General features: G+C 59.3%; 1 protein-coding gene across 6 annotated transcripts; it reads left to right on the top strand.

Moving 5' to 3' along the window:
* The first annotated feature begins 5,393 nt into the window (after nt 1–5,393).
* On the top strand, nt 5,394–24,102 carry ANO9 (anoctamin 9). 6 transcript variants are annotated; one of them, XM_047774813.1, is made up of 24 exons: nt 5,394–5,494; nt 10,635–10,709; nt 10,814–10,939; nt 11,120–11,265; nt 12,440–12,486; nt 12,618–12,676; nt 12,759–12,832; nt 13,016–13,150; nt 13,414–13,510; nt 13,625–13,685; nt 13,784–13,866; nt 13,991–14,095; nt 14,273–14,338; nt 14,418–14,454; nt 14,701–14,812; nt 20,866–20,923; nt 21,037–21,134; nt 21,278–21,408; nt 21,494–21,646; nt 22,453–22,600; nt 23,080–23,178; nt 23,251–23,344; nt 23,429–23,541; nt 23,617–24,102. In XM_047774813.1, exons 1-24 carry the CDS (start codon nt 5,489–5,491, stop codon nt 23,915–23,917), a joined length of 2,424 nt encoding a protein of 807 aa, XP_047630769.1. In that variant the 5' UTR covers nt 5,394–5,488; the 3' UTR covers nt 23,918–24,102. The 6 variants fall into 6 exon arrangements, with proteins under 6 accessions (XP_047630769.1, XP_047630768.1, XP_047630771.1 ...); XM_047774812.1 differs by having other exon boundaries at nt 14,177–14,338; XM_047774815.1 differs by having other exon boundaries at nt 14,177–14,338; nt 23,640–23,807.
* Nucleotides 24,103–25,986: the final 1,884 nt, after the last annotated feature.

Genomic DNA, 25,986 nt, shown 5'->3' with positions numbered 1-25,986 from the left:
TGAAAAACGGTCTGGGGAGTTCCCGTCGTGGCTCAGTGGAAATGAATCTGACTGGTATCCATGAGGATACAGGTTCGATCCCTGGCCTTACTCAGTTTGTTAAGGATCCTGCATTGCCATGAGCTGCTGTGTAGGTTGCAGACGTGGCTCGGATCCAGTGGCCATGGTGCAGGCCAGCAGTTGTAGCTCCGACTTGACCCCTAGCTTGGGAACTTCCATATGCTGTGGGTGTGGCCCTAAAAAGTCAAAAAGAAAAAAAAAAAGAAAAACAGTCTGGCAGCTTCTCAAACGGTGAAATGTAGCAGTTACCGTGTGACCCAGCAATTCCACTCCTAGGTATATAGCTGAGAAAAATGAAAACACATGTCCACCCAGAACTGTATGTGGAAGCTGTCAACTTTAATAATAAAATAGTTATTTGACCAGCAAAGACAGGCTTCTTCAGGAATAGCAGAGGAATTGCAGTCTGGGACTTGTGAACCATGGTGGACCACAGGCAAATCTAGAGAACAAGGAGGGGGACCTTGATTTTATAGAGAAAAGGTGGAGTCGGAAGGGGCCGTGAGTGATAAACAGAGTCCATTGGAGGAGCTGGGAGTCCAAAGTGTAGAGTTTTTCCAAGGATTGGGCTGCTGCAGTCTCTGATTGATAGGCTGCTATCGGAGTGGGCAGAGAGCTTTCTTCTTTCTACTAGCTAATCAGTAGAGTCGCCTTCCTGAGGGAGTTGTAGGGGGACTCTTAACTGTTTGGGGTAACTGATGATGCATTGAGGGTGTGAGAGCTTCCCCTACAGGCCTGTCCCAGCTCAAGTTAATTCCACCATGTTCATAGCAGCATAATTCATGACAGCCAAAAGGGGAGGCAGCCTAGTGTTTACCAACTGATGAATGCATGCCCAAAATGCAGTATAGCCAGACAATGGGAAATTATTTGACCATAAAAAGGAATGAAGTTTTGACACATGCTACAACATGGGTTGTTTCACGTTATGCTAAGTGAAAGAAGCCAATCACAAAAGACTATGTGATCCATTTATACAAAATGTTCAGAATAGTCAAATCGGGAGTTCCCGTCATGGCACAGTGGCTAACGAATCCGACTAGGAACCATGAGGTGGCGGGTTCCATCCCTGCCCTTGCTCAGTGGGTTGACCATCTGGCATTGCTGTGAGCTGTGGTGTAGGTCACAGACGCGGCTTGGATCCCGCGTTGCTGTCCTGTGGCTCTGGTGTAGGCAGGTGGCTACAGCTTCGATTAGACCCCTAGCCTGGGAATCTCCATATGCCACGGGAGTGGCCCAAGACATGGCAAAAAGACAAAAAAAAAAAAAAAGAATAGTCAAATCGTGGAGACGGGACAGTGGTCACTGCAGGCTGGGGGGATGTGGGGGACAATGAAGGGTGTGGTGTTTCCTTTCGGGGCCTCAAGAATGTTCCCAAATCAACTGTGGCGATGGCTGCATGTGTCTGCGAATATACTAAAAACTGCTGAATTGTACACTCTAAATATGGGAATTGTATGGAATGTGAATTGCATCTCAGGAAAGCTGATAGTAATACACATAAGGTGTTAAAATTAATAAAGGGAAACCCCATTTAAACTGGAGTTGGGCCAGAGTTCTCTTGTGGCACAGCGGGTTCAGGATCCAGCATTGTCACTGAAGCAGCTTGGGTCACTGCTGTGGCACAGGTTTGATCCCTGGCCCAGGAACTTCCACATGCTGCAGATACAGCAAAGGAAAAAAAATTGAGTTGGGAAAGACTGAAGCAAGCGGGGGCTCTCCCACATGTACCTTCCTTTCGGCAGCAAGAAGCAAGCTTACCACCCGGCAGAAGGAAGGAAGGTGTTCTTCCAGCCCAGCAGCAGCCCAGCTAATGAGAAGCCATACCTACGCTGAAGTCTCACTCTTCTCCAGGGACCTCGGGTTCAGAGCAGCCTGTGCTTTGTTCTGCAGACTTACTACGGTTGGCTGGCCGTAGTTTGGGTTTCCCAATCTGCCATTTCTCTGCCCGTCGCAAATAAACTCATTTTTCTACTGAGATAACTGGCTGTTTCCCTTTCAAGGTTGACACGGGTGTGAGGACTTGAGAGAAGACCTTTGAGGAGGTGGTCTGTTGGTTCTGAGAACTCATGGGGCTGCCTGAGAGCGCAGGACCTCAGGATCCCCGCGTGGAGGAGGGAGCAGAGGCCCTGACCTTTCTCAGGACAGAGGTGACTGCTGCAAGCCCCAGGGCACTAGAGCCAGTTAGAAGCTTTAATGGTGGCCAATTCCGGTCTTGCTCAGAGATAGCTGGTGTCCTGAGACCACACCTCAAGAGCCAGGTCAAAGCTCATGTGGGTGTGGCCTGGTCCCAGACCAGAGGTTTCCTTAGGTGGGCAGGACACATTTATGGTGGTAAATAGTGAAAATATTGGCAGAAATGCTTTCAGAAGATATCCTTGCAGAGAAGGGAGAAAACCTGCAAAATGTGTAATGGAACGACGAGTGTTGTGTCCACTGGAGCGGGGAGCCTGTGACGGTCAGGCCCGCAGAGAGCTCTGCTGCCCACCTGCACATGGGCACCCGGGCGCGTTCTCAGGGTCCATGGAGGCATTCGGGACAATGGGCCTGTAAACTCATCCAAGAACGGCTCTCTGCTCCCTAAGAAAGAAAAGCAGGAGCTGGTGGAATTTTAAGGCCCAGAGGCATTGGTGGGGAAAAGAGGGGAGACAGAAGTGTCCCTGGGCCTGGGTCCCCACCGATGCCATCTTGGTGTGACAGGCAAAGGTCGGCTTCCCGCAGACCAGAGGAGCAGAGACCCCCCCTGGGGAGGGGTCTTCCCCGGAAGGGCCTGAGACCAGCAAGGTCTGCAGCCCCAGAGAGGCCCTGGCAGCCAGAGAAGCCGCAGGAAAGGCACCTGGGACCAGCCTGGGGAGGGCTCCAGGGCCCCAGCCTGAGCCGACTCGGCTGTGCTGCCTCCGAGGACTGTCCTCAGTGAGACCCCGAAGGGTCTTTGGCCACAGCCAGGCTGGTGGGGTGGGGAGGACAGACTCCAGTGTGAGGATGGGCAGAGCAGGCTCCTAACCAGGGGATGTCCCCGGGCGCACACTCGGTGGACATGTCATTCTGACCTCTTCCTCAGGGTGGCGCCCTGAAGAGAGTGGGCAGGAGGAGCCTGCCTCCCTTGCACTTTGGCCCTTGGCGGGAAGGCAGGTGGGCGGGGTTCTCTGGGGTTGGAGGAGGAAGAAAAGGAGAGCAGGGTCCAGGGTTCGGAGAAGAGCAGGAGGCCACGTGGGCCTCATCTGAAGCTGCCCGACAGGGCAGGGTCAGCTCTGCCACCAGCCAGGGTGGCAGGCTGCGTGCCTGCAAGATGTACTCAAGACCAAGGCGGAGTATAAGGCTGGGTCTGGGGAGAGCAAAGTTCATAATAATAGACTTTAATAGGTAATAAAGTGCATTTCATAATGATGTGTGTTGAAGAAAGCAAACTATAGGAAGAAAAGCACAGTTCCAGCATTCACGGCAAATATAAATATCAAATATTAAAACTGCTCTTCTAAGAGTTCCTGTCGTGGCTCAGTGGTTAATGAATCCGACTAGGAACTATGAGGTTGTGGGTTTGATCCTTGGCCTCACTCAGTGGGTTAAGGATCCGGCATTGCCCTGAGCTGTGCTGTAGGTCACAGACACAGCTAGGATCCTGTGTTGCTGTGGCTCTGGTGTAGACTGGCAGCCACAGCTCCGATTCGACCCCTAGCCTGGGAACCTCCATATGCTGCGGGTGTGGCTCTAAAAAGACAAAAGACAGGAAAGAAAAGAAAAGAAAAGAAAAGAAAAGAAGAAAGAAAGAAAGAAAGAAAGAAAGAAAGGAAGAAAGAAAGAAAGAAAGAGTAGGTACAGAACATCCTGAGCAGGTCGAGCTGGAGCTTGGGCAGAGACGGGGCCATCCAGGAGCTGACGGATCGCATGGATCTTGAGTTCAGATTTGACGCACAGAACCCTTGGCTGACTGTTCCCTGAGCTCTAACGCAGCATCTGAGGCCCTCCAGCCTGTGGCAGACATTGCCGGGTGCCTTTCGATCTTCTACCTGTCTTTCTATCTTCTTCTTTAGGAAAAGTGACTCTACTTCCCAGGCTTCCTTGCAATACAGTGTGGCCAGGTGACTCAACTCACCCTTTGCTCTTCCTGCTGCCTTGAATGTGGTGCCTGGCGCTTGAGCAGCCGTTTGGAACCACGTGGTAGGTCTGTGTGCTCACAGTCGCAGAGCGACAAGTTCATGACGCGTCTGGCAGGACCACCTCCAGACTGCACTTGCGGGAGGGAGAAGCATACGAACTTGTTTAAGCCACGACCATTTGGGGTTTTCTCTTACAGGAATCTTTTCTTTTTCTTTTTTGGCCACCCCGGCAGCTTATGGGCCAGGGCGCACCACAGCGGGAACCCCTGTCGCTGTAATTGTAAATGCGTTTGTCCGGATTTGCGCCATCAAAGGGGCACCCGTTCCGTGTTCTCTGCCTCCAGTTCCCGCTCTTGTCTTCATAGCTCAGCCCTGCTGCTGCCACAGCCTCCATGGGGTCCCCCAGACAGAGATGTGTGTGGGACTGGGGAAACTAGAGCCAACATGCCTATGGTGGGTCTGAACCGCAGGGCTGCCTGGGCCACACACGGCTGTGCCCTGACACTGGGCACCCCCGTGACACTAGGGGTGCTCCCTGCACCCGTCCAGCTGCCCCCAAGCTGCTCAGTGCTTCGGTGTGGCTTCCCTGCTGAGTCCCCGCCCTGGTCCTCAGCTTCCCAGCAGCTTTCAGGGCCTGGACGCCCCACTCCACGTTGGGAGCAATAGGCTGTCCCACAGGGTGGCCACGCTCGGGTGTCCCAGAGCCTTCTGCACGGCTGCCTGGGTTCACCACGGTGTGGTACAGACCTGCTCTGTCTTCCACGCCCCCAGGGCCAGCCTCCTGCCTCTGGACCCCAGGGCTCCCCCTCCCCCAGCTGGGGCCCCAGCAGGGGCTCAGGGAGGGAGAGGAGTTTCTAGAGGCGGCCCAGCCGCACTCCTGCCGGCCCCTGTTTCTCCTCTAAGGGAATCACCGTGGGCTTGGGGGTTTCTCCCGCTGGGTGCCCTGGAGGGGGCCTGGGGAAGATGTGTCCCCGGTCACCGGCCACCGGGAGAGTGCTCAGAGCCCCCCCCACCCAAGGATGCCAATCGATCCCAGCTTCCGGGGTAGCATCCCTCTGCAGGTGAAGGAGCAGCCTCAAGTCGAGTCGGGCTAACCCTTCCGGCCCCCCGCGGGCCACTGGCTCCTCCCCACCGCGCCGGGCGCGGCCCAGGGACCTACGGAGGAGGGGGAGGAGGGGGAGGAGGGCGAGGAGGGAGGGAGGGCGAGGAGGGAGGGAGGGCGGGAAGGAGGGAGGGGTGAGTCCCACGCGGAAGTCTGGTAAGAGCGCTGGGCTGTGACAGCGGCACTCGGGTTCCCCTCGCGGACCGCGGCGCACCGCGCGGCCACCAGCATGCAGGTGAGTCGGCGCCCGCGGCCACGCCCACTGGACGAGGGTCGGCGCCCGAGGTCCCCCTGCCGGCCCGGCCGGCTGGCCTCCCCTGGAAGGTGCCTGTGGTCTTCCCTCCACCTGCCCGGCGCAGAGGAGAGCAGCCTTCCTCCCGCCCTGCGGGGAAGGCACAGCCACCTCGGGGCCCTGAGCCGGCAGGAGGCCCCCAGACCCTGCAGCTCTGCCCTGCGGCCTCCGGGGTGGGCTGACCTGGGCTGACCTGGGACCTGGAGGAGAGGACTCTCAAATCAGGCAGGGCGGGGAGCTGGCCGAGGGCTGTGGACGCCGCTTCTGGGGAGCAGAGCAGGAGGCTGGGGGCTCTGGGGAGGCAGGAGAACACCCCAGGAAGGTTCTTTTCTTCCCTCTGCCACCGGGAGGTCTCTGGGCTGCGGCCAGGCCTTGGGCGGCTCTGGGAGGGGACCCACGCCGAGGTGGAGAACAAAACCAGCATCCCACTTGTCCTCCTCAGGGCGCTCCCAGTGCAGGCCACGCAGGCGGCCTCTCACCCTGCCTCGGGCCTTGCAGGGCCAGTTCTGGAGCTGTGGGCATAATTGGGCTCTCCTGCCCGCCCTTGCTCCCGTGCCAGCCCCAGCTGGGACAGGAGAAAGGATGGTGGGGAGGAAGCACATGATTTGGCCAAGGTGAGAGAATTAACCCTTGGAAAGAGACCTATGCAGGCAGCAAAGGGAACTTGGTGGCCCCAGCTGGATGTGGGCACGCCCTTCGGCTCTCAAGTCCCTTTCTTCCATGGCTCCCCGTTGCTCCCCGCTGAAGGCCAGGCTCCTGTGATCTCAAGCAGCCAACACCCCCCACGCCCCATCTCACTTCCTTTCGGCTCCCTTCTTGCCCCTCATGCTTCTGCAGAGCTGAAGGGCTGAGTACCACGTCTGTGTGCACGCTAACCACCAACCCTTGGCGATGCTGAGTACTGCAACTCTGGGAGGTACTCGTACTGCTTGCTGCCCCTCAGGGCCCATCCACACCAGCAGGGCAAGCTCAGGGCTACCTCCTCTGCCAAGCAGGTACCTCCCTGTCCAGGCCCCTGTGTCCACTCATACTGGGCACTACCCCTGAGAGCAGCACACAGAGCAGGCCGCGTCATCAGTGAGTGTCTGGGGTCAGTAAACACACAGACACATGGAAGGATGACCTGACCAAGGAGGCAGAGGGGCAGAGGGACGGATTCGGAAGCTGATGGGCCAGAGCTGAGGAGGGGGACTTGCTCGGGGAGGGCTCAGAGGCTAGGTGAGCAAGGGGGAAGCCTCTCCGTGTTTGTGCTCTTGGGGAAGATAGGAGGGTCCCTTCCCTGGGTGATGAGATGGCAACATGCTGTGGCGCCCAGCCAGGAGGGCCCAGAGGTGGGCTGGGCCTGGGGTGTGACCCTCGGCGCGAGCTGGGCCATGGAGAGTGAGGGGAGGGCTCCAAGCAGCCTGCCTAGACTGGTCAGGAGCTGGGGGCAGTCACGTCTGTGCCGCGGCCTCCTTGGCCCCACTGGTGACCTGGAGCTGGGCTGGGAAGGGATGGAGAGAAGCAGAACTCCCCCAGCTCTGGTTCCCAAGCTCCCCCAGGAGCTGCTGCATCTTTAGAAGTATCGTCATCGGGAGCCAGTGGGCTCACCCACTGGGACTCTGGCCTGCGCCAGGCCCTGGGCCTTGGCCACGGGGCGTGCAGCCTGGAGGGCACAGGGGCTGAAAGGCTGAAGGGAGGACAACAGAGAGCCTGGTACCCAGAGCCTGTGCACCTGTCTGTGTTCAGGGACCTGCTGGGGGTCTGCTGTGGCAGGGCTGGGGTAACCCCATTCCTGCTGTGGGGGTCTGGGAACCAGAGGGACAGGGACACAGGGGGCCCAGAGCCCTGGCTTTGGGGACACCAAGCAGTTTGGCTGGCCGGGGGAAGGGGCAGCTTCAGGTGATCCTGGTTCCCACCTTTGAGGCCTCTCTCCCTGGAGGGCAGGTGGACAGATGGCCAGTGGACAGCCTGATCCTGAGGCTGGGGCTGTGGCCGTGGCTAGAGAGGGGCCTTGCCTGCAGGTGGCCTAGGGATGAGGCTGGTGAGCCCAGAGTATATGGGGCGCAGACTTTCGGCCCTGTCTGGCTGTGGGGTATGAGGGCTGGACCAGGGCTGGGCAAGGGGGACTCAGACCTGGCTGCCCTGCGACTACTGACCCATTGCTCATGGGTGACCAGGTCACTGCCTTTGCTCTGGGGGGGGGGGGGCGCATCCCTGTCCAGTGGCCTGAATCAGTGGTCGGGTCGGAGCCCAGAGGACACCTCTGGTCCAGATCACACACCAGCCTCCAGGGGAGGCTCTGGGTAATGCCCCATCGCTGTGTGCCGTCTCTGACGGGGAGGGTGTCTGGGATCCGAGAGCTGCACCAGGTCCAGAAGTGTCATTTTGGGGGCCGCCTGAGGGCCAGCGTTCCACCCCGGCCTCTGCAGACCCTTGTCAGTCTCTCCCTGTGCCCTCCTCCTGTCTGGATCCTAAAGTCCTGCCCTGTCTGGCTTCTCTGTGCCACCCCTCCCCGCCCTGGGCCCCAGCTCCCCCAGCCATCCTTTGGTCTCAAGCCTGTGCTGATGTGTGGGCCTCTCCGCCTCTGGGGGACTGTCCACCACGGGCCCTCAAAGGCTCCTCCTGCAGGAGGCGGGGGGCCGGAGGCCGGGGCTGGTGGGGGACGGGGCAGGGGTATCTTCCTGGGTCTGAAGTCAAGTGCCCGAGGATCCGTTTCACCAGGACACGTGGCCCCTATGGGGACAAGTCACAGAACCGGCTGCTAGTGACACACAGGTATCTGTCCCCACCCACCTGAGACTTGACTCTCTTCCCCAGGGCAGAGGCGCCTCAGCCCAGGGCGCTCTCGCTCCCTGCAAACTGGAAGGTACAGCTGAGCCTGGACATCTGCGGGTGGCTGCAGTCGCGCGGCGGGGCGGGAGAAGGGGACATTGTGCGAGGAGGGTGACCGCACTTCAGGAACACGGGGGCAGTGGGCCTGATGAGCCCGCGACCCACAGGGGCAGAGTCTCAGTGGCAGAGTGGCCGTGCTGTGCCTGTGGGCACGGAGATGATGTCTGCATCTGCCCTGCCTCCCTGGGACTTTGGGCCCCATGTCCTAGTGCCTGCTGTTCTGTGGTTGGATGTGATGCATTTCTTGGCTTTTGCGATGGAGACAGAGGGAGGAAAAGGGGGCAGACCTAGGCCTGGTCCTGGACCCAATAGTTCCTGGTGTGCATGGGGGTCGGGGGTGGAGTTGAGTTCCAGATTTAGCAAAACCAAATAAAAAATCGGCACCTAGTTAATTGAATTTCACATAAACAACATTTTGGGGGGGGTATAAGTATGTCTCACGCAATAATTGGGATATACTTATACCAAAAGGTATCTGTTGTTTATCTGAAATTCAAGAGTGCCTGGGTGGCCTGTATTTTACCTGGCAGTCCTCAAGGGCAGACTGGCTGGAGCAGTCTGGTGAGGCTTTTTGGAGGGGGTGGCCTTGAGCTAGGCCGGAATGTGGTGCAAAGGAGAAGGGAGAGCAGGGGGGGACCAGCAGGGACAAAGGCCTGGCCATCGGCAGGAGGGAAAGAAGCAGGGTCAGGGTGTGACAGGGTAGGAGAGCGCAGACTTGTGAGCCAGGAGAGGGGCAGTAGTGGTGATAGGCTGGCCGGAGGCCACCACAAGAGCCCAGGGCCAGTGGGGGCCACAGTGGGGTGGGTGGCACCCAAAAAGGTGGGGTGTTCCAATGGACACCACCCCGGGGAGGGGGCAGGGTCCCTGTCCCTGGGGTCCCTGTGCTCCCGGGAGCTGCCAGCTGGGACATGGGCTGGAGTCTCTCCTACGGAGCCCACAGCCTGCAGAGCCTATGCCGGGGTTACAGGACGCATCCTGCTTCTTGTCCAGCCCCTGGGGGCCGTCATGCCCAAGGCTGGGAGGAGTGGGAGCTTGTCTGAGGGCACACGGCGCTGGCACCTGCTGCGCTCTCCCCCCACCACAGCCCCAGGCTCCCCCCACATGCCCTGCTCTGTCTGCCCTTGTCCCCCACCTGCTGCAGCCCCACCCCTCCTCCAGAGAAGGGGCCCGTGTCCCTTTGTCTCGAGCCCTCGGAGCTTGCTCTTTGTTCACTGGGAGTAAATGAGGCCTGAAGACACCCCTCCTCCGCTGCCACTCGGATGCTAATCACAGCTGCTCCTGCTGTGTGGTTTCCCACGTGTCCCTCCAGAGTCATAAGGACGGTGCAGAGGCCCCAGTGCCCCGTCGCCTGGGGCGCTGGTCAAAGCCAAAAGCCCAACATGGTTTCGTTTTGGGTGTATAATTCATTTACAATGCTATATGAGATTCCACATTTTACTAGATCATCTGGACCTTTGAGGCTGTCTGACCAGTATGCTTGCTGTGAAATGGGTTAAGGTGGTGCCTCTGGTCACGTAACACCATTTCCCCAAGTTTTAGTTCCATTTTTCCCCTCTTCCTAGTGCTCCTCTTCTGGAAGTGCCTTCTGGCATCTTCGCCCCCCCCCTTTTCTTTTTTGCCCCCCCCTCCCCCCCGGAGCACATGGAGCTCCTGGGCCGGGGATCAGATCCGATGTGCAGTTGGGACTTGCACTGCAGCTGTGGCAATGCCAGATCCTTAACCCGCGGGGCCGGGCCTGGGCTAGAACCCGCCTCCCAGGGCGCCAGAGATGCCACAGATCCTGTCGTGCCACAGTGGGAACGCCTTTGGCCCATTTTAAGCAGCGCTGTCTTTTTTATGGGTCCTGGGAGCTCTTTGTATATATTTCCGAACAAACCTTCACCAGTTACTTGTGCTGTAGCCTCAGCGCAAGCGCAGCCCCACTGGAACTTTCCCACCCCATCCCAGCTTTATGCTTTGGGGTTTTTTTAGGTCACACCCAAAGCATGTGAAAGTTCCCAGGCCAGGGATCAAACCCACGCCGCAGCAGCGACCCAAGGCCCTGCAGAGACAACTCGGGATCCTTTCCCAGCTGGACCACAAGAGAACTCCCCCAGCTTTATCTTTTAACCCCTTTGGTGCCTGAGCACCTCGCCGGGGAAGCAGCGGTGAGCCCCGTGCTGCCTGCTCTTGCGTCCTGCCTGCTCTCCCATCCTGCCTGCTCTCCCAGGGTGAAGAGAGCCTCCGGATCCTGGTGGGGAACGAAGGGGACAGCTTCCCTCTGATGGAGACCAATGCTTGTGAGGTGAGTCTCTGCTCGAGCCCCTCTGGGCTTGGTTCCACCTGCTCCCCCATGCCCTGCAGCTGGCCTGCCCGCTCCCAGCCCCAGCTCACACCTCCTTCCTGCAGGCGGAGGCCGCTGAACAGTGGGACTACGTCCTTGTGGCCGATCATCGCGCCCAGAGAGAGCCCCGGCAGGCCTCCCAGCGGCAGCGGTTCCTGGAGGAGCTCGGGAGCAAGGGCTTCCACCACAAGGTGGGCTGGCTGCGGGCCTTGCCCGGGGGCAGGGGCCACGGGGAATGGCTGGATCCTGGGAGGAGCCTGAGAGGCGGCCTGTGGCCTTGTGCTTGAGGTGGAAGAAACAGGTCATTGGCCCTGGATGAAAAGGGGAGGGTCCTAAGGTGGAGTAGAGGGTCCACGCTGCCCTCCCCTCAGGTGTTGGAGGACCAGGAGAAGCTGTACTTTGGGATGCGAGCCGACAACAGGATCTTTGACCTCTACCGCACGCTTCTCAGGGAGCCTGAGGGGTTTGCTCCGAGAGCGGAGCTGGCCAGGCCAACTCCCGTCCCAGCCACCACCAGGTGAGAGGCTGGCCCAGACCTGGGGCCAGGAGGACCCCTGCCCACCCACGGGCCTGGTCCAGACAGGCAGCAAGGCTCCCAGGCCTGGTCTCAGGGCAGAGGCCCCAGGGGCAGGGTCTGTGCCCCAGTTTCCTCATCTGTGATAAGGAGAAGTGACAGTTCTCACCTGCTGGAGTGTGGGAGGGTTGCCCATGACTGTCCCTGTGCAGAGTGGAGGCCAGCCTTAAAGGGTGGGCAGGATTGGGAGAGGCCGAGAGGCCCTCCCACCGTCCATCCTGGGCTCTGAGCTCCTTCCCCTGCATTCGGGTCCTGACTGCTCTTCTCCAGACCAAATGCCCCTCCCTGGACCTCTGCCTCCGGCCTCCCAGGCACCTGGCAGCTCCTCCCTCTCCATGTACCTGCTTCCCCCCCGCCCCAATCATCCAGCCCCCCGAGCCTGTCCACCTGCCCTCCCCACCCCCTCCTCCATCGCCTTCCTGGCTCTGGCCCCAGCCCTCTGAACTCATCTAGGGCCTGGTCAGCGGAGACCAGCAAAGAGTCCTCCTGAAAGCTGGAGATGAGGCAAGGGAGGCTCTTCCTGTGAAAGCCGAACTGGCTGGTCTTGGGGGGTGCATGAGTGGAGGCACCTTGGTGGGGCCTGGGAGGAGCAGGCTGTGGGGGATGCCCTGGGATGCTTGGGGCCTGGGTCTCATGTTCCAGGGAAGCATGACTTTGTAGTCAGATACCTGGATGTGGCACTTCCTGGCTGTGTGGCCTTGGTCAAGTACTCAACCTCTCTGAGCTTTGGTCTCCCCTTAGGGAAAATGGCTCACAGGAGTGTCAAGAGGATTTCTGCACATAAAGGGTGTGCTCTGGATGTGTGGGGGCTCCAGATGGAAGGTGTCATCGGAAGAAGGGGAGCTGGGAGGCGTCTGGGAGGGAATCCTGTCGAGCTGAGCTTGGGGCCCTGGGAGGAGAAGAACCACCCGTGAGGGAGGCCCACCTGGAGCAGCTGGACCTGCAGAGGATTAAGGAGGTGGGAGGTGGGCTCCTCACGAGTCCTGGATTCAGGTCAAGCAGTCAGGGCAGGGGTCTGGGGGCTCTGCTGGGACGAAGAGGGCCCTGGGACCTGGCCTGATAGAGCAGGCCCGGCGAGGTCAAACGGGGCCATCCTGAGCCAGCTCTTGTGTTCTAGGATCCGAATTGTCAACTTTGTCCTGAACAGCCAGAGGGCAGGTGGGGGTAAGGACTGAAGGGACCCGTGGCCTTTGTGTGTGCAGCCCCCTGGGAAGGGCAGTCACGTGGCAAGAAGGGGACAGGGCCCGCCCTGGCTCCTCACCCCCGTCTGACCCGAGAATCTCTGTGTCCACCAGACACATTCCAGGAATTGGTGAAGGCTGGGGTCTTTGAGGCCGGGTTCCCCCTACACAAGGTGAGAGGTGGGCCCGCGGGGGAGAGGACCTGAGGGCCGGGCCCGAGGCAGGAAGCGCTCACTGCCTGCCACCTGCGCCCAGGGGGAGGAAGACCTAAAGAGGAAATGGGCCCAGTGGACAAACATGTTCCAAGAGCAGCCAATCGATGACATCAGGTAATACTGCCCCCAGACACACCCAAGCCTCAAGCAGGCAGGTGTCTGTTCCCATTTAGACTCCCGGGGCTTTGACCCAGACTCTCCTTGCCCCCCTCCCCTGCGGCATGCCCCACCCAGGCGTTGGCCCCCGGACGCTCACCCCCGGTGGGAGTGGCCCTGACGGGGCAGCTGTGCCCGCAGGAACTACTTTGGTGAGAAGGTGGCCCTGTACTTCGCCTGGCTCGGCTGGTACACCTACATGCTGGTGCCCGCTGCCGCGGTGGGCCTCATCATCTTCCTGAGTGGGTTTTCCCTGTTCCACGCCAGCCAGATCAGGTGGAGTGGGGCAGAGAAGGGGCGGGACCGGGCATGGGCGGGGTCACGATGGGGCGGGACTGAGGGTGGGGCAGAGCCTGGTGGGGCGGGGGTCCGGGGAGATGCGTGGTGGGTGTGGGCGGGGTCGTCGAGGGGCGGGGCAGGGTGGGGCGGAGTCAGGGAAAGGGCGGGGCGGGTCCGGAAGGGGTGGGGCTGAGCGTGGGCGGGGGCCCGCGAGGGGGCGCAGGAAAGTGCTGCAACCACCCCCGCCCCTGCACCCGCAGCAAGGAGATCTGCGAGGCCCACGACATCTACATGTGCCCTCGCGGCGACCACAGCCGCAGGTACCGACGGCTCTCGGAAACCTGCACCTTTGCCAAGGTTTGCGCCTGGGGACGCGGCCACGGGTGCACCCAGAGAAGGGGAAGCTGGCTCGCCCTGCCCGGGTGATGGGCCGGGGAAGGCCGCCCCAGGCCCACGCGCCCCTCTCCCCAGCTTACCCACCTTTTCGACAACGAGGGCACCGTGCTGTTTGCCATCTTCATGGCTTTGTGGGGTGAGTCGCTGGGGTTTCGGGGAGGCCAGCCTGAGCCCCACACCACGAGGGACGCACCATGAGGCCTCAGCCTCCCCCCCCCCGCGCCCCCGCCACAGCCACCGTGTTCCTGGAGATCTGGAAGCGCCAGCGCGCCCGCGTGGTCCTGCACTGGGACCTGTACGGGTGGGACGAGGACCAGGTGAGGCTGAGCCAGGAGACCAGGCCCAGAGGCCTGTGTGGCCCCGCATGAGTCTGCTGTGTCTGAGCCGTGCGGGTCTGAGGCGTGGATCCCGGCTCTGAAGCTTGCTCGGTCCCTTCCACAGGAGGACATGGCGCTCGAGCTCATCAACTGCCCTGACTCCCAGCCGCGCCTGCACCAGCACTCGTACGTGCGGAGCGGCATCATCTTCCTCCTGACCCTGTTGATGGTACGCCCAGGGCTGCCACGGGGCCGGGGCTGGGTGGGGCAGCCCCCCGAGCCCCACCCATCCCGCCACCCCCTCCCGCAGATCTGCCTCATGATTGGCATGGCCCACGTCCTGGTGGTCTACCGTGTCCTGGCTGCTGCCCTCTTCAACTCGGCCTTGCCCTTCCTGGAGGAGCAGGTGGCCACGGCCGTGGTGGTGACCGGGGCCCTGGTGCACTATGTGACCATCCTCGTCATGACCAAGGTGGGGCGGGGCAGGAGGGGCGGGGCGCGGGGCGGGGCTCGCTGAGCTCCGAGCTGAGCCCTCGTCTCCCCGCCCGCAGATCAACAAGTGTGTGGCCCTGAAGCTTTGCGACTTTGGTGAGCTGAGCCCCTCTCTGGCTTCTGGGGGCAGGATTCAGCGTGGGGGTCTTAGAGCCCTAGGATGGGGGAAGGGCCCCCCCCAAGAGGCCAGAGGCTCCCTCCTAGGAGACAGGTGAGGGTTGCAGGTGTCCCTGAGCTGTCAGGATAGGTACAGGCTGGGCATGGGCCTGTCGTGGGGGGGACAGGCGTGGGCCTGTCATCAGGGTGAGAGATGGGGGAGGGACGGCCCACCTCTCATTCCAGAGAAGCCCAGGACCTTCTCAGAGCGAGAGAGCAAGTTCACCATCAGGTTCTTCACTCTGCAGTTCTTTGCCCATTTCTCCTCCCTCATCTACATCGCCTTCATCCTGGGCAGGTAAGGGCCACCTGCTCCCACCTGCCTCCCTTGGACTCGGTTGTCCCCACCTTAAAAATGGAAATACCTTCTTAAATTTTAAAAACCAATCATGCACAGAACATGTGGAAACCCAGCAGAGAGATGTGCGAAGGAGGCCACAGCAAACCGCGGCTACCCAACCCACAGCCCTAGAAATGACGCTGTAACTTTGTTGGGTCTTCCCAGACGTTTTTAGGCATTTAAGCACACCCCCCCACCACACTGACATAAGCGGTTTTATCACGTAGATGCGTGTACCTGCTTCGCACTGAAGACACACTATAGGCCTCTCCCACGTCTGCATATGGGTGGTGAGGCTTTGTGTGTAGAAATGTACTATGAGCATTCTTTTGTGGAACGTCCTGGAGTTTATTTAAGCACTTCGGTTGGTGGGCCTTTGCGTTAATTCTGGTTTTGAGCGTTATACATGGCGCTGTGGTGGACACCCCACTTCACACACAGGCACCCACGTCCCCTCCCTTGTCTCGCCAGTGAAATGAACCTCTTTGGTCCAATCAAAATACAGTTATCTTTTCAGAAGAAAAGAATTGCTCCGTGTGTACTCTGTGTTTGCTTAAATTTTGGAAGTTACATACACATTACCAGTTAATGCCAAACTCTCTAGCAGAACTTAAAAAAAGCCAAACAAACAGGAGTTCCTACTGTGGCTCAGAAAGTCACAAAACTGACTAGTATCCATGAGGATGTGGGTTCGATCCCTGGCCTCAGTGGGCTAAGGATCCTGAGTTGTTGTGGCTGTGCTGTAGGCCAGCAGCTGCAGCTCCTACTCTGCCCCTTGCTTGGGAACTTCCGTATGCCTCAGATTTGGTCCTAAAACAACAACAACAACAGCAAAAACAACTCCTGAGTTCCTGCTATGGTGCAGTGGGTTAAGAGTTCAACTACCTCGGCTTGGGTTGCTGTGGAGGTGTGGGTTTGATCCCTGGCCCAGCTCAGTGGGTTAAAGGATCCAGCATTGCCGCAGCTGCAACTCTGATTCATTCCCTGGCCCAGGAACTTCCATATATCATGGGTGTGGCCATATTAAAAACAAACAACTCTTGGAGTTCCCGTCATGGCTCAGTGGTTAACGAATCCGACTGGGAACCATGAGGTTGAGGGTTCGATCCCTGGCCTTGCTCAGTGGGTTAAGGATCCGGCATTGATATGAGCTATGGTGTAGGTTGCAGACGAGGCTCGGATCCCGCGTTGCTGTGGCTCTAGTATAGGCCAGTGGCTACAGCTCCAACTGGACCCCTAGCCTGGGAACCTTCATATGCTGAGGGAGTGGCCTAAGAAAACGGCAAAAAGACAAACAATCGAACAAACAGACAAAAACCAAACAACTCTTCCCAGTATGTTCCAAGACATCATGCATTCCTTGGAGATGCCCCCTTGCCTGGCAGCTGTCTCTTTCCCTCGGGGCTGTGCTTGGCCCTTTCATCCTGTGAAGCCCCTCATTTTCTGCCATGTGAGACCCCATGTTTTCTGGTGGTTTCCTGAGAAAGGGTACGTGGGAAATTGCACGTGCTTCGTTTCCTTTTTTTTTTTTTGGCTCTTTAGGGCCTCGCCCGCATGTGTAGGTTCCCAGGCTAGGGGTCTAATTGGAGCTGCTGGCCCACACCACAGCCACAGAAACGCCACATCGGAGCCTCGTCTGTGACCTACACCGCAGCTCACGGCAATGCCGGATCCTTAACCCACTGAGTGAGGCCAGGGATTGAACCTGCAACCATGGTTCCTTGTCGGATTTGTTTCTGCTGCGGGAACTCTGCGCAGTTTCCTTTTTATGAAGGGCCTGATGAGCGCTTCCTGGAGTCATTGTCTTCCTTAGACCTGGGAAGGATTTTTTTGTTTCCGCTTCGTGTTCTGTTCCACAAGTCTCACGGTGTTGCGGTTCCGACTCTGTGTACCTTCTCGCTGTCCCCTGTCTTCTGAAATTCCTCAGCAGGGTGACGTGATGGGTCCTTTGCCTTCGAGGCGCTGCAGTAAGTCACACCTTCCTCACACGCCAGCTTTTCTCCCCACGGGATGATTCCACCACTACACAAACATGCTGTCACATTCTTTCAAAAGATCTTCCCTGGAGGCTCAGAGGGTAAGGGTCTGGCATTGTCACTGCTCTGGCTCGGTCGCTGCCTTGGGGAGGATTTGATCCCTGGCCCCACAATTTCCATATGCCGCAGGCACAGCCAAAATAGTAATGATAAAGAAAATAAAGCATCCTTTCAAAAAAACAAAAAACCTCAGCATCCTATTCAGTTTCGGGTTCTCCCCTCTCCTGCTTCCCCTCCCCTGTACCGCTTGCTGCCTCCTGGCTGCTGGCCTTTGCTGTCCGCCCGACCCCTGCACGTCATCCGACCCAGAACCCCGGTCCCTCAGGCCCTCTCTTCCCTGCTGCCTCCTGCTCCTGTCCCGCCTCTTTCCCTCCGCAGCCCCGCCACTAGGGACACATTTCTTTGTTCACTGTCTCTCGCTCTTTCTCCCGGAAATGGCAGTTCCGGGGCCGGGAGTGTGGCTCTGGTCCTTTGCTGGACTTGCAGGGCCCGGTGCATGGAATCCACGGGCCCGGAGCCTCGTGTCTTTCGATGCTGAGTGATTTTCATGCATCCTGTGTCGTTTCCCTCTGCTCCCTACTGTGGAATTGTTTCCGTTTGGAAATTGGACCTGCTGAATTGATCATCTAATTTTCTCTGCTTTTTTCCCTCGCATTCTTGTTCCAGCTTCTGGGAGTTTTCCTGACTCTGTTTTCCAGCCGTCCAACTGAATGCTTTGCTTCTGCTTACAGTCTTAATTTCAGAGCACTCTTTTTTTTTTTTTTTTTTTTAATCATCTTTTCAGGGCCACTCCTGAAGCATATGGAAGTTCCCAGCCTAGGGGTCGAATCGGAGCTACAGCCACCTACCTATGCCACAGCCACAGCAACGCCGGGTTCTTAGCCCACTGAGTGAGGCCAGGGACGGAACCAGGGAATTCCCTGACATCCTGTTTAGGCTCCCTGAATTTTCCTCTTCTCTCTCTTTATTTTAAACCCGCATCCTCATGGATACTAATTCAGTTTGTAACCTGTTGAGCCACAGTGGGAATTCCCCCTCTATTTTTTTTTTTTTTTAAATAGCATCCTTTTCTTGTTTTCATAGACACAGTGCTTTCTTCAGGGTATCAGCGTTCTCTCTTCCCTTAAGTTCTTGCCTCTTCTCTCATTACCTCATTTCCTAAAAGGTCTGTCTTTCTGTTTCTTTGTCGTAGTTCATCACTTTTGTCCAAACCTGGGATTCCTCGCTCTCCATTCACTCCGAAGAACGAAGGACCGAGTTGCCTTTCCTCGGCATGGTGGGATGGGTCTTTCTAAGAACAGCTTGCAGCCAGCGCACACACGTGCATCCTATCCTGAGTGCCTCCCATGGACCAATTCTAGTCTGCACAGCGGTCCTGTGGGGTAGGGACTCTCTAATCCCCATTTCGCAGAGGAGTTGGCCGGGGCACAGAGAGGCTAAGAAACTATCTCAGGGTCACACAGTTGGCAGGTGGTAGAGCAGATAGAAGCCAGAGTCTGGCTCCTTCTGTGCACCACCCCTGCCTGTGGTCTCCAGGAAAGGTGGTGAAAGCCTATCCAGTTACCTGTGTGACTCTAGAGTCAGTTTCTTTTGTGTCATAAGGATTATCAGTATGTTTCTTTATAGTTCCTGTTTTTCTCTTTCTTTTTTTGTTGCACTTGCTGCATGTGGAAGTTCCTGGGCCAGAGATGGAGCTTGCGCCATAGCAATGATCCAAGCCACTGCCGTGACAAGGCTGGATCCTTAATCCACTGGGCCACAAGGGAACTCCTATAGCTCCTGTTTTTCACGCCAGGATCTGAAAGGCCTGTTCCTCCTCAAAATTAAAAGTGCATTCGGCTGGGATTTCCTTTAGATGCTTTCGGTTTCAACATTTTTTTAGGCCACACCCCTGGCATGTAGAAGTTCCTGGACCAGGGATCAAACCTGAGCCACAGCAGTGACAATGCCAAATCCTTAACCACTAGGCTACCAAGGAACTCCTGGTTTCAACATTTTAAGCATTCAAATCTTTGATTCACAAGGAATTTGTTTTGTTGCAGGGGCAGAGCAAGGAAGCCTGTTTGTTGTTTTCCAAATGGCAGCCAGTTATTTCCAAACCATTTATCGACTGTCTGTCACCGTCACCAGCACTTGGTCACGTACCAAGTGCCGTCATTTGCTTGAATGTGCCGTATTTCTGCAGATTCTGCGTTTAATCTAGTAGCTTACCGTGTGATTAGTGTTGTGTGACACCTTACTGTCAGATAGGGAATTTCCTTTTCCTCTTTCACTTTTCCTTTTTTATAGGTGTTTACATGTTCATTTTTCTAGGTGTACTTTAATTTTTGTCAAACTACATCAAGATTCTGTGCGAATCTTGTGGGAATCACTGCTTAAGATCACAGTGAAATGATACATTCTTTCAGGAAGGATTGAAATAGAAACTTAATTTTCTATTACCGACCACAGCTTAGTGACTTTAAGCAACACACATCCCCAGGCCAGGAGGCCAAAGCAGGTTCCACTGGGCTGAAATCATGCTGTCAGCAGGGCTGTGCCCTGTCTGGAATCTACACTCTTGCCTTTCTCAGCTTCTAGAAGCTGCCTGATATTCCCTGGCTCCTGCCCCCCCCCCCCCCGCCCCGCCCCGTGTCTTCAGAGCCAGCAGTGTGTCAGGCTTTCCTTCTCATCCTGCCATCTCTCTGCTTGTCTTTTCCTCATTTAAGGACCCTGGTGGAGTTCCCGTCATGGCTCAGCAGTAAGGAACCCAACTAGTTTCCATGAAGATTCGGGTTCGATCCCTGGCCTCCCTCAGTGGTTAAGGATCCGGCATTTCTGTGAGCCTTGGCATGGGTCGAAGATGCAACTTGGATCCCATGTTGCTGTGGCTGTGGCGCAGGCCGGCAGCTGCAGATCCGATTGGACCCCTAGCCTGGGAACTGCCATATGCCGCAGGTGCGGCCCTAAAAAGAAAAAAAAGCAAAGACAAACCCACAACCTTAAGTTTTTCTATCAAAGAACAAAGTTTCTCTAGCCAAGTCTTTTTTGTCTTTTGAGGGCCACGCCTACGACATATGGAGGTTCCCAGGCTAGGGGTCCAATCTGAGCTGCAGGTGCAGGCCTACGCCACAGCCGTAGCAACATGGGATCCGAGCTGCATTTTCGACCTACACCACGGCTTACCGCAACGCCGGATCCTTGGGCCACTGAGTGAAGCCAGGCATCGAACCTGTATCCTCATGGATACTAGTCGAGTTTGTTACCACAGAGCCAGGACAGGACCTCCTAGTCAAGTCTCGTTTTCATGTTCTTTAGCTGTTTTCTAGTTTCCCCCATATGGGTCCCCAGATTTCTTGTGAATTTCACTCTAGTGTTTTATAATTTTTGCTGCAATCTGTGACAGCTATTTCTTCCTGCTACATTTGTCAGTGGTTTTGTTGCATCTGTGGAAGCGAGTTAAGCTTGCTATCAGTTTTGTGTCTGCTCTGAGCATTTGTTAGTTGATTTTTCTGCCATCTTTCAGTTGACTTATTTTGGTTTCCCAAACCTATAATCAAAATTTCAAAATAGTCGTTTTTTCCTTTGCAAACGTACAGACCGGTAGTTGTCGCGGACTTGTAGGCCGACACCATGAAGCACGGGCCAGCGTTTGCGTTAACAGAGTTTACCTATATTTTTATCATGGAAAGCCCGTGATTTCAAAACAAAGCAACCCTATATGTATAGTAACATTTGCGAGAAACTGAAACTATTCCTAATGGGCCTTGTCTAGACTGTGTATCTGAGCCTGTGAACAGCTGGGTGGTCCCCTGTGGATGTGTGGGTGTGTGTGGCGGGGGTGGGGTCCTGGGTATAAGCCGTGCATCAGCACCCAGCCTCTGCTCCCCTGCAGGGTGGGTCTCTTCCCGTCCTCTCCATGCCTCTCTCCTCTCCCACCCCCACCCTGGCAGAGGCAAGGGCCGGCCCCTCCCTCAGCCTTGCTGCCTTTCTCAGGATCAATGGTCACCCTGGCAAGTCCGTGCGCCTGGCGGGGCTGTGGAAGCTGGAGGAGGTCAGTCTGTCCTGGATGCCTACCGCCCTTTGCCTGAACCACGCTCCCTCCCAGGCTCCCCCTCCTCCGACCCCGCCACCTCCTGGGCCTGACTCCCACTCTTGCCCCCGCAGTGCCATCTCAGCGGCTGCATGATGGACCTGTTCGTGCAGATGGCCGTTATCATGGGTCTGAAACAGACGCTCAGCAACTGCATGGAGTACCTGCGCCCGTGAGGACCGGCCTCCCTCCCCGGGGATCCCGGCGGCCCCACCCTCACCGAGGGACCCCGCGGCCGCTGCTTGGCCCCAGAGCCGCCAGCCCCGAGGGGCCCCGGCCCCCTTCCCGGACCCCACTGGCTCTCCTCGCCCCCAGGTGGCTGGCCCACAAGTGGCGCTCGATGCGGGCTACCGTGTCCCGGGACCCTGAGCTGAGGCGCTGGCAGCGCAACTACCTCCTCAACCCGGTCAACACCTTCAGCCTGTTCGATGAGTTCATGGAGATGAGTACGCGAGGGAGGCGGGGATGCAGCGCGAGGAGGCCGAGGGGGGCGGGGCGCGGGGGCCCAGAGTGACAAGCCCCACTCCCCAGTGATCCAGTACGGCTTCACCACCATCTTCGTGGCTGCCTTCCCGCTTGCCCCGCTGCTCGCGCTCTTCAGCAACCTCGTGGAGATCCGCCTGGACGCCATCAAGATGGTCAGGTTGCAGCGGCGCCTGGTGCCACGCAAGGCCAAGGACATTGGTCAGTGGCCCCGCCGGGCGCCTGAGGAGAGTGGGCCTCCAGCCAGGGGGCAGGGGTGGTGGGGGGTGCTGGTGCCCCGCCAGTCCCCCTGCAACAACCACTCTGAGCAGGGGGGGCAAGACGTGGCCTTCACCCTACAGACAGCCCCCAGTCCTTCTCCAGAGGGTCTTCGGCCGAGGTTGGAGGTTGGGCCCACAGGGGGTTCGGACCCCAGGAAGAGGCAGGGCTGGCAGGCACCTTGCAGCCCCTCCATCCCACGACAGGATGGGCTGAAGCGCCAGCAGCCGCCCTGCAGAGCGCCATGCAGGAGGGCTGGACTCAGAGCAGGGAGCTGAGGGAGAGAGGGGTGCAGCAGTTGGGGTCAGGGACTGAGAGCAGGTGGCCTCCGTCACCTGGACTGGCCTTGCTGGGGTGGACAGTGTCGGGGATGAACAGAGGGGGGTGGTGCTGGATGTGGGAGGGAGAAGTGCGCAGGGGGCCTCAGCCTTGGGCCCAGGTTCAGGGGGTCCACCTGGGGTGAGGACCCAGGAAGGGGAGCAGGCCTGGGGGCAGCTGAAGGGTTCAGGCAGAAGATGTGGGCGCTGGAGGCCTGAGCCCCTCCCTGTCCCTGGCAAAAAGGGGGGTGCAGAGGCTGTGCTCTGTCAGTCCCGCCCAGATCTCCCTCGCCAGGGACCTGACCTCATGGCTGCCACAGGCAGAGTTGTCCCAAGGCCCGCAGCCATCCAGGCCCCCAGCCTTGGGGGACCCTTGAGTGGGGGTGGCAGGCGGTGCAGGTGGACCAGGCCTCACCGCCCGCCGTGGCCCAGGGCCCTGGCTGCAGGTGCTGGAGGTCATCGGCGTGCTGGCGGTCATCGCCAACGGGATGGTCATCGCCTTCACATCTGAGTTCATCCCCCGCATCGTGTACAAGCACCGCCATGGCCCCTGCCGACAGGGGGCCCAGCCTGCTGTCGAGTAAGGGGACCCAGCCCCCCAGCCCCCCGGGGGAGCCTCGGACGGTCCAGAGACCCCTGGGAAACCGGCCCAACCACAGCCCAGCCCCGGGGAGCCCAGGAGTGCTGACTGGGACCCCGGCGGGGGGATGAGGGTCCCAGAAGCAGCTGTTTTCTGTGCAAGTACCAGAATGGCTCCCCTCCCGAAGTCAGACCCCTGCGGTCTGTGCAGGGTCCTTGTCCAGCTCTGGCAGCCCCGCGGGGCACCGCTGACCTGCAGTCAGGTCTCCAGGAGTCTCCCCCAGCCCGGCTCCCCTCAGCCCCTGGCAAGGAAGGCAGGGGTCCCTTCAGCCTCCTCCAGGGGCCCCTCTCCTGTGTACAGAGATGGAGGGGGTCTGCCCCGGGTCCCACCCTGGTGGCCCCCAGCAGGCAGGAGTCAGTCCCAAGCCAGCACCACGGGATCCTGAAGGGGCCACCGCAAACTCCTCTCCTCTCCCCCAGCTGCCTCACAGGCTACGTCAACCACAGTCTGTCCGTGTTCTTCACCAAGGACTTCCAGGACCCTGTCCAGACAGAGGGCGAGAACGTGACCGAGTGCAGGTCTGGACCCCCTGCCCCATGAGCGTGCCCTCTGAACTCCTGACCCCTGACCTCAGGTGCTCCCCACCCTAGGTACCGGGACTATGGCACCATTCAGGACTCCAACCTCACGGAGCAGTCCTGGGTCCTCCTGGCCATCCGCCTGGCCTTCCTTATCCTCTTCGAGGTGAGCCAGGACGGGGGGTGGGGGGGGTGGGCTCGCTGGCCCCACCTAAAACCTCCCCACTCAGTCCCCGCCCTTGCTCCCCAGCACGTGGCCTTGTGCATCAAGCTCATTGCTGCTTGGTTCGTGCCCGACACCCCTCAGTCGGTGAAAAACAGGGTCCTAGAGGAGAAGTACCAGAGACTCCGGGAGAAGATGTGGTGAGGCGGGGCGGGGCTTGCCGGGCGGGCGGGGCGGGGCTTGCCGGGCGGCCCGGCCCCCATTTCTGTTTCCAGCTCAACCCCGTTTCTGTTTCCAGTTCCAGCCCCAAGAGCACAGACGTGTAGGGGACTCAGAGCTGGTCCTGGGGCACTGGTGCCCAGGGGCCAAGACTCAGAGCTGCCACCACCGCCTCCCATCCAAGCCCTGGCTGTGCGGGTGGTGTGTGTGCGGCGCGGGGGGGGCTTTCAGAAGACGTACATATGCGTGGGGGTCCTGGGAGCCACGGTTTGGGGGGGAGGTCCTGTGAGCTGCACTCTTGTCTGCGCTCTGTGGCGCCTGTTCCATCTGTTGGGGCTCAGGCTTGGAACTGCCTGACCTGAACTCTGCGTGACCCTTGCCACCCACAGAAGGGGGTGGGTGGGAGGGGCCTCTCATACAGTCACGAAGCAGGAAAACCCTGGGCCTCCCTCTGTCTTCTGGGCCCCAGATTCTGTCCCACCCGTCTGACTCCCCTCATCCAGCAGAATTGTCTGTAATAAAATCAAACTTCTCTGTGTCGATTTCTGGGCCTCTGGTGGATTATGTCTGCCCTCAGGGCTAGCTAGGAAACTGAGGCCCTGGAGCGGAAAGGCCTGGAATGTGGTAGCCTCCTGATCCTGCTTTGGTTTCGTCAGGGCGCCTTACAGAGGGCCTGTCCTCCCTGCACCAGGGGTTTCGGGGCAGGAGTCAAGGCAGGCTTCCTGGAGGAAGAGGAAGAGCGTGGGAGGAGGGGCAGAGGCACACAAGGGGCCCCTGAGGATGGTGGAATTTCCGAGGAGTCCCCCGGGCGCCGAGACTCTCTAGGCTGGTTAGGCCGGTTCGGCTTCTGCCCCCCAGGCGCGGCAGCCGAGGCTCCAGGGGGCTGAGCGCAGGACAGTCTTGAGCACCCGCCTTGGGCGCAAAGCGGGACGCTTGGGTCCGCCCTCGGCATTGGCTGCTGGGCGGGGCTGCACCTGCTGCTGCCGCTGTCGCCGCTGCGCACCTGGCCCAGGTGAGCCGCTCCGCCCTCGCGGCCGCGCGAGCCTCAGGTCTCGGCAGCAGGTGAGTGGCAATCGCGGCCCCTACCCGCGGAGGTGAGTGGAGGTCGACTGCTCTTGGGAGCCAGGACCAGGCCTGGAGTTTGGGGGGGCCGAGGTGTCCCTTGCCCCGAGGGGCCTCTGGGCCGTGGTGGCTGCGGTTCCGCGAGAAGTGCCCGGGAGTCCGGCCCGCCGCCCGCGTCCCAGCCCCGTGGCCCTTGTCCGGGCGTGGGTTGCTCTTCCCGCTCCGCCGGACGTGGCCAGAGGCCTCCTCGTGGCTGCTGCCCAGGAGGGAGAAGAGGGGCGCCGAGGCGCGCGAGGACCCCCATCGCCGCCCCAAAGTCGGATCCCAGGCCTGAGGCTTCCCGGGGCGCCGGGAGAGGGCAGAAAAACCAGCTGGTACCGCTGCGCACCGGTCTCCGGGCGGAGCTCCGCCTCCCGCGCGCGCCCCCGCCTTCCGCAGCGCTGCGCGCCCCGCCCCCGCCCCGCCTGCTCACCGCACCTGCAGGGTGGCGACTACTAAGGCCGGCCCACCCCTCCGGGAAGGAGGGGAACGGGTGTGGAATGTGTGGCGGGGAGGCCCCGCCGTGTGGGCCCGGGACAGTACGAAGGAGCCTCCGGGCTTGCTGAGCCACAGACTGCGGTGCCCGCTCTTTCCTTCAGGGGACCGTCCGGGGACGCAGCACGCGCAAGACGCAGAGGGGCTGCGCCTCCCAGACGAGGGGCTGGGGGTGCTGAGCAGCGAGCCAGACAGCAGGGCGGGGGAACAGGGAGCGGGCGCCGGCCTGCGGCCTGGGGACTGCAGCCCGTCCCGCGCCGGGGGAACCGGGCACCGGTGTGAGGCCTGAGGGCGGGAGGAGCCGTGGCTTTCTAGGAACCACGCGGCGCGCGGCCGAGGGTGGTGGGCGGTGCAGGGGGCGGGCTTGGGCTCCTAAGGGCTGTTCTCGAGAGCGCCTGAGGCGAGTGGGGTTTTGCTGTCTTTGGGCAGTGAGCCTGGGGACCGAAGAGGGTAGGGGTGGACGTCAGCCAAAGGAGCGGGGCGCCCAGCTCTGGCTGTCAGATAGGGGACGGATGGGCCCGCAGAGCCACGAACAGACCTGCAGGAGCTTTGAGAGGCAGCCCGGTTAGCTGGGGAGCCCAGGGAGAGCCTAGCCCTTTGCCTCCTGCCCGGCTGCTCCTGGGAGGTCACTGACTGCTGGAGGCCAGTAGCCTGTGCCTCAGGTGCTTATGCTGCCTACTCAGCCCCAGGGCCCCCTGGGGGCCCCTGGCTTGAGGGCTGTTACTTGGTCCCACCTACATCCAGGAAGCTGAGGCTCCTTGGCGGAGAGGTGCACTTCCTCCTGTGCTGTGGGGTCCTGAGCCCAAGATGCACCATCACCCAAGGTCTTG

This window comes from Phacochoerus africanus, chromosome 4 (genome assembly GCF_016906955.1).
Source record: "Phacochoerus africanus isolate WHEZ1 chromosome 4, ROS_Pafr_v1, whole genome shotgun sequence".
NCBI lineage: Eukaryota > Metazoa > Chordata > Mammalia > Artiodactyla > Suidae > Phacochoerus > Phacochoerus africanus.
Note: the sequence above shows the minus strand (reverse complement) of the source record. Positions and strands in the feature narration are given on the sequence as shown.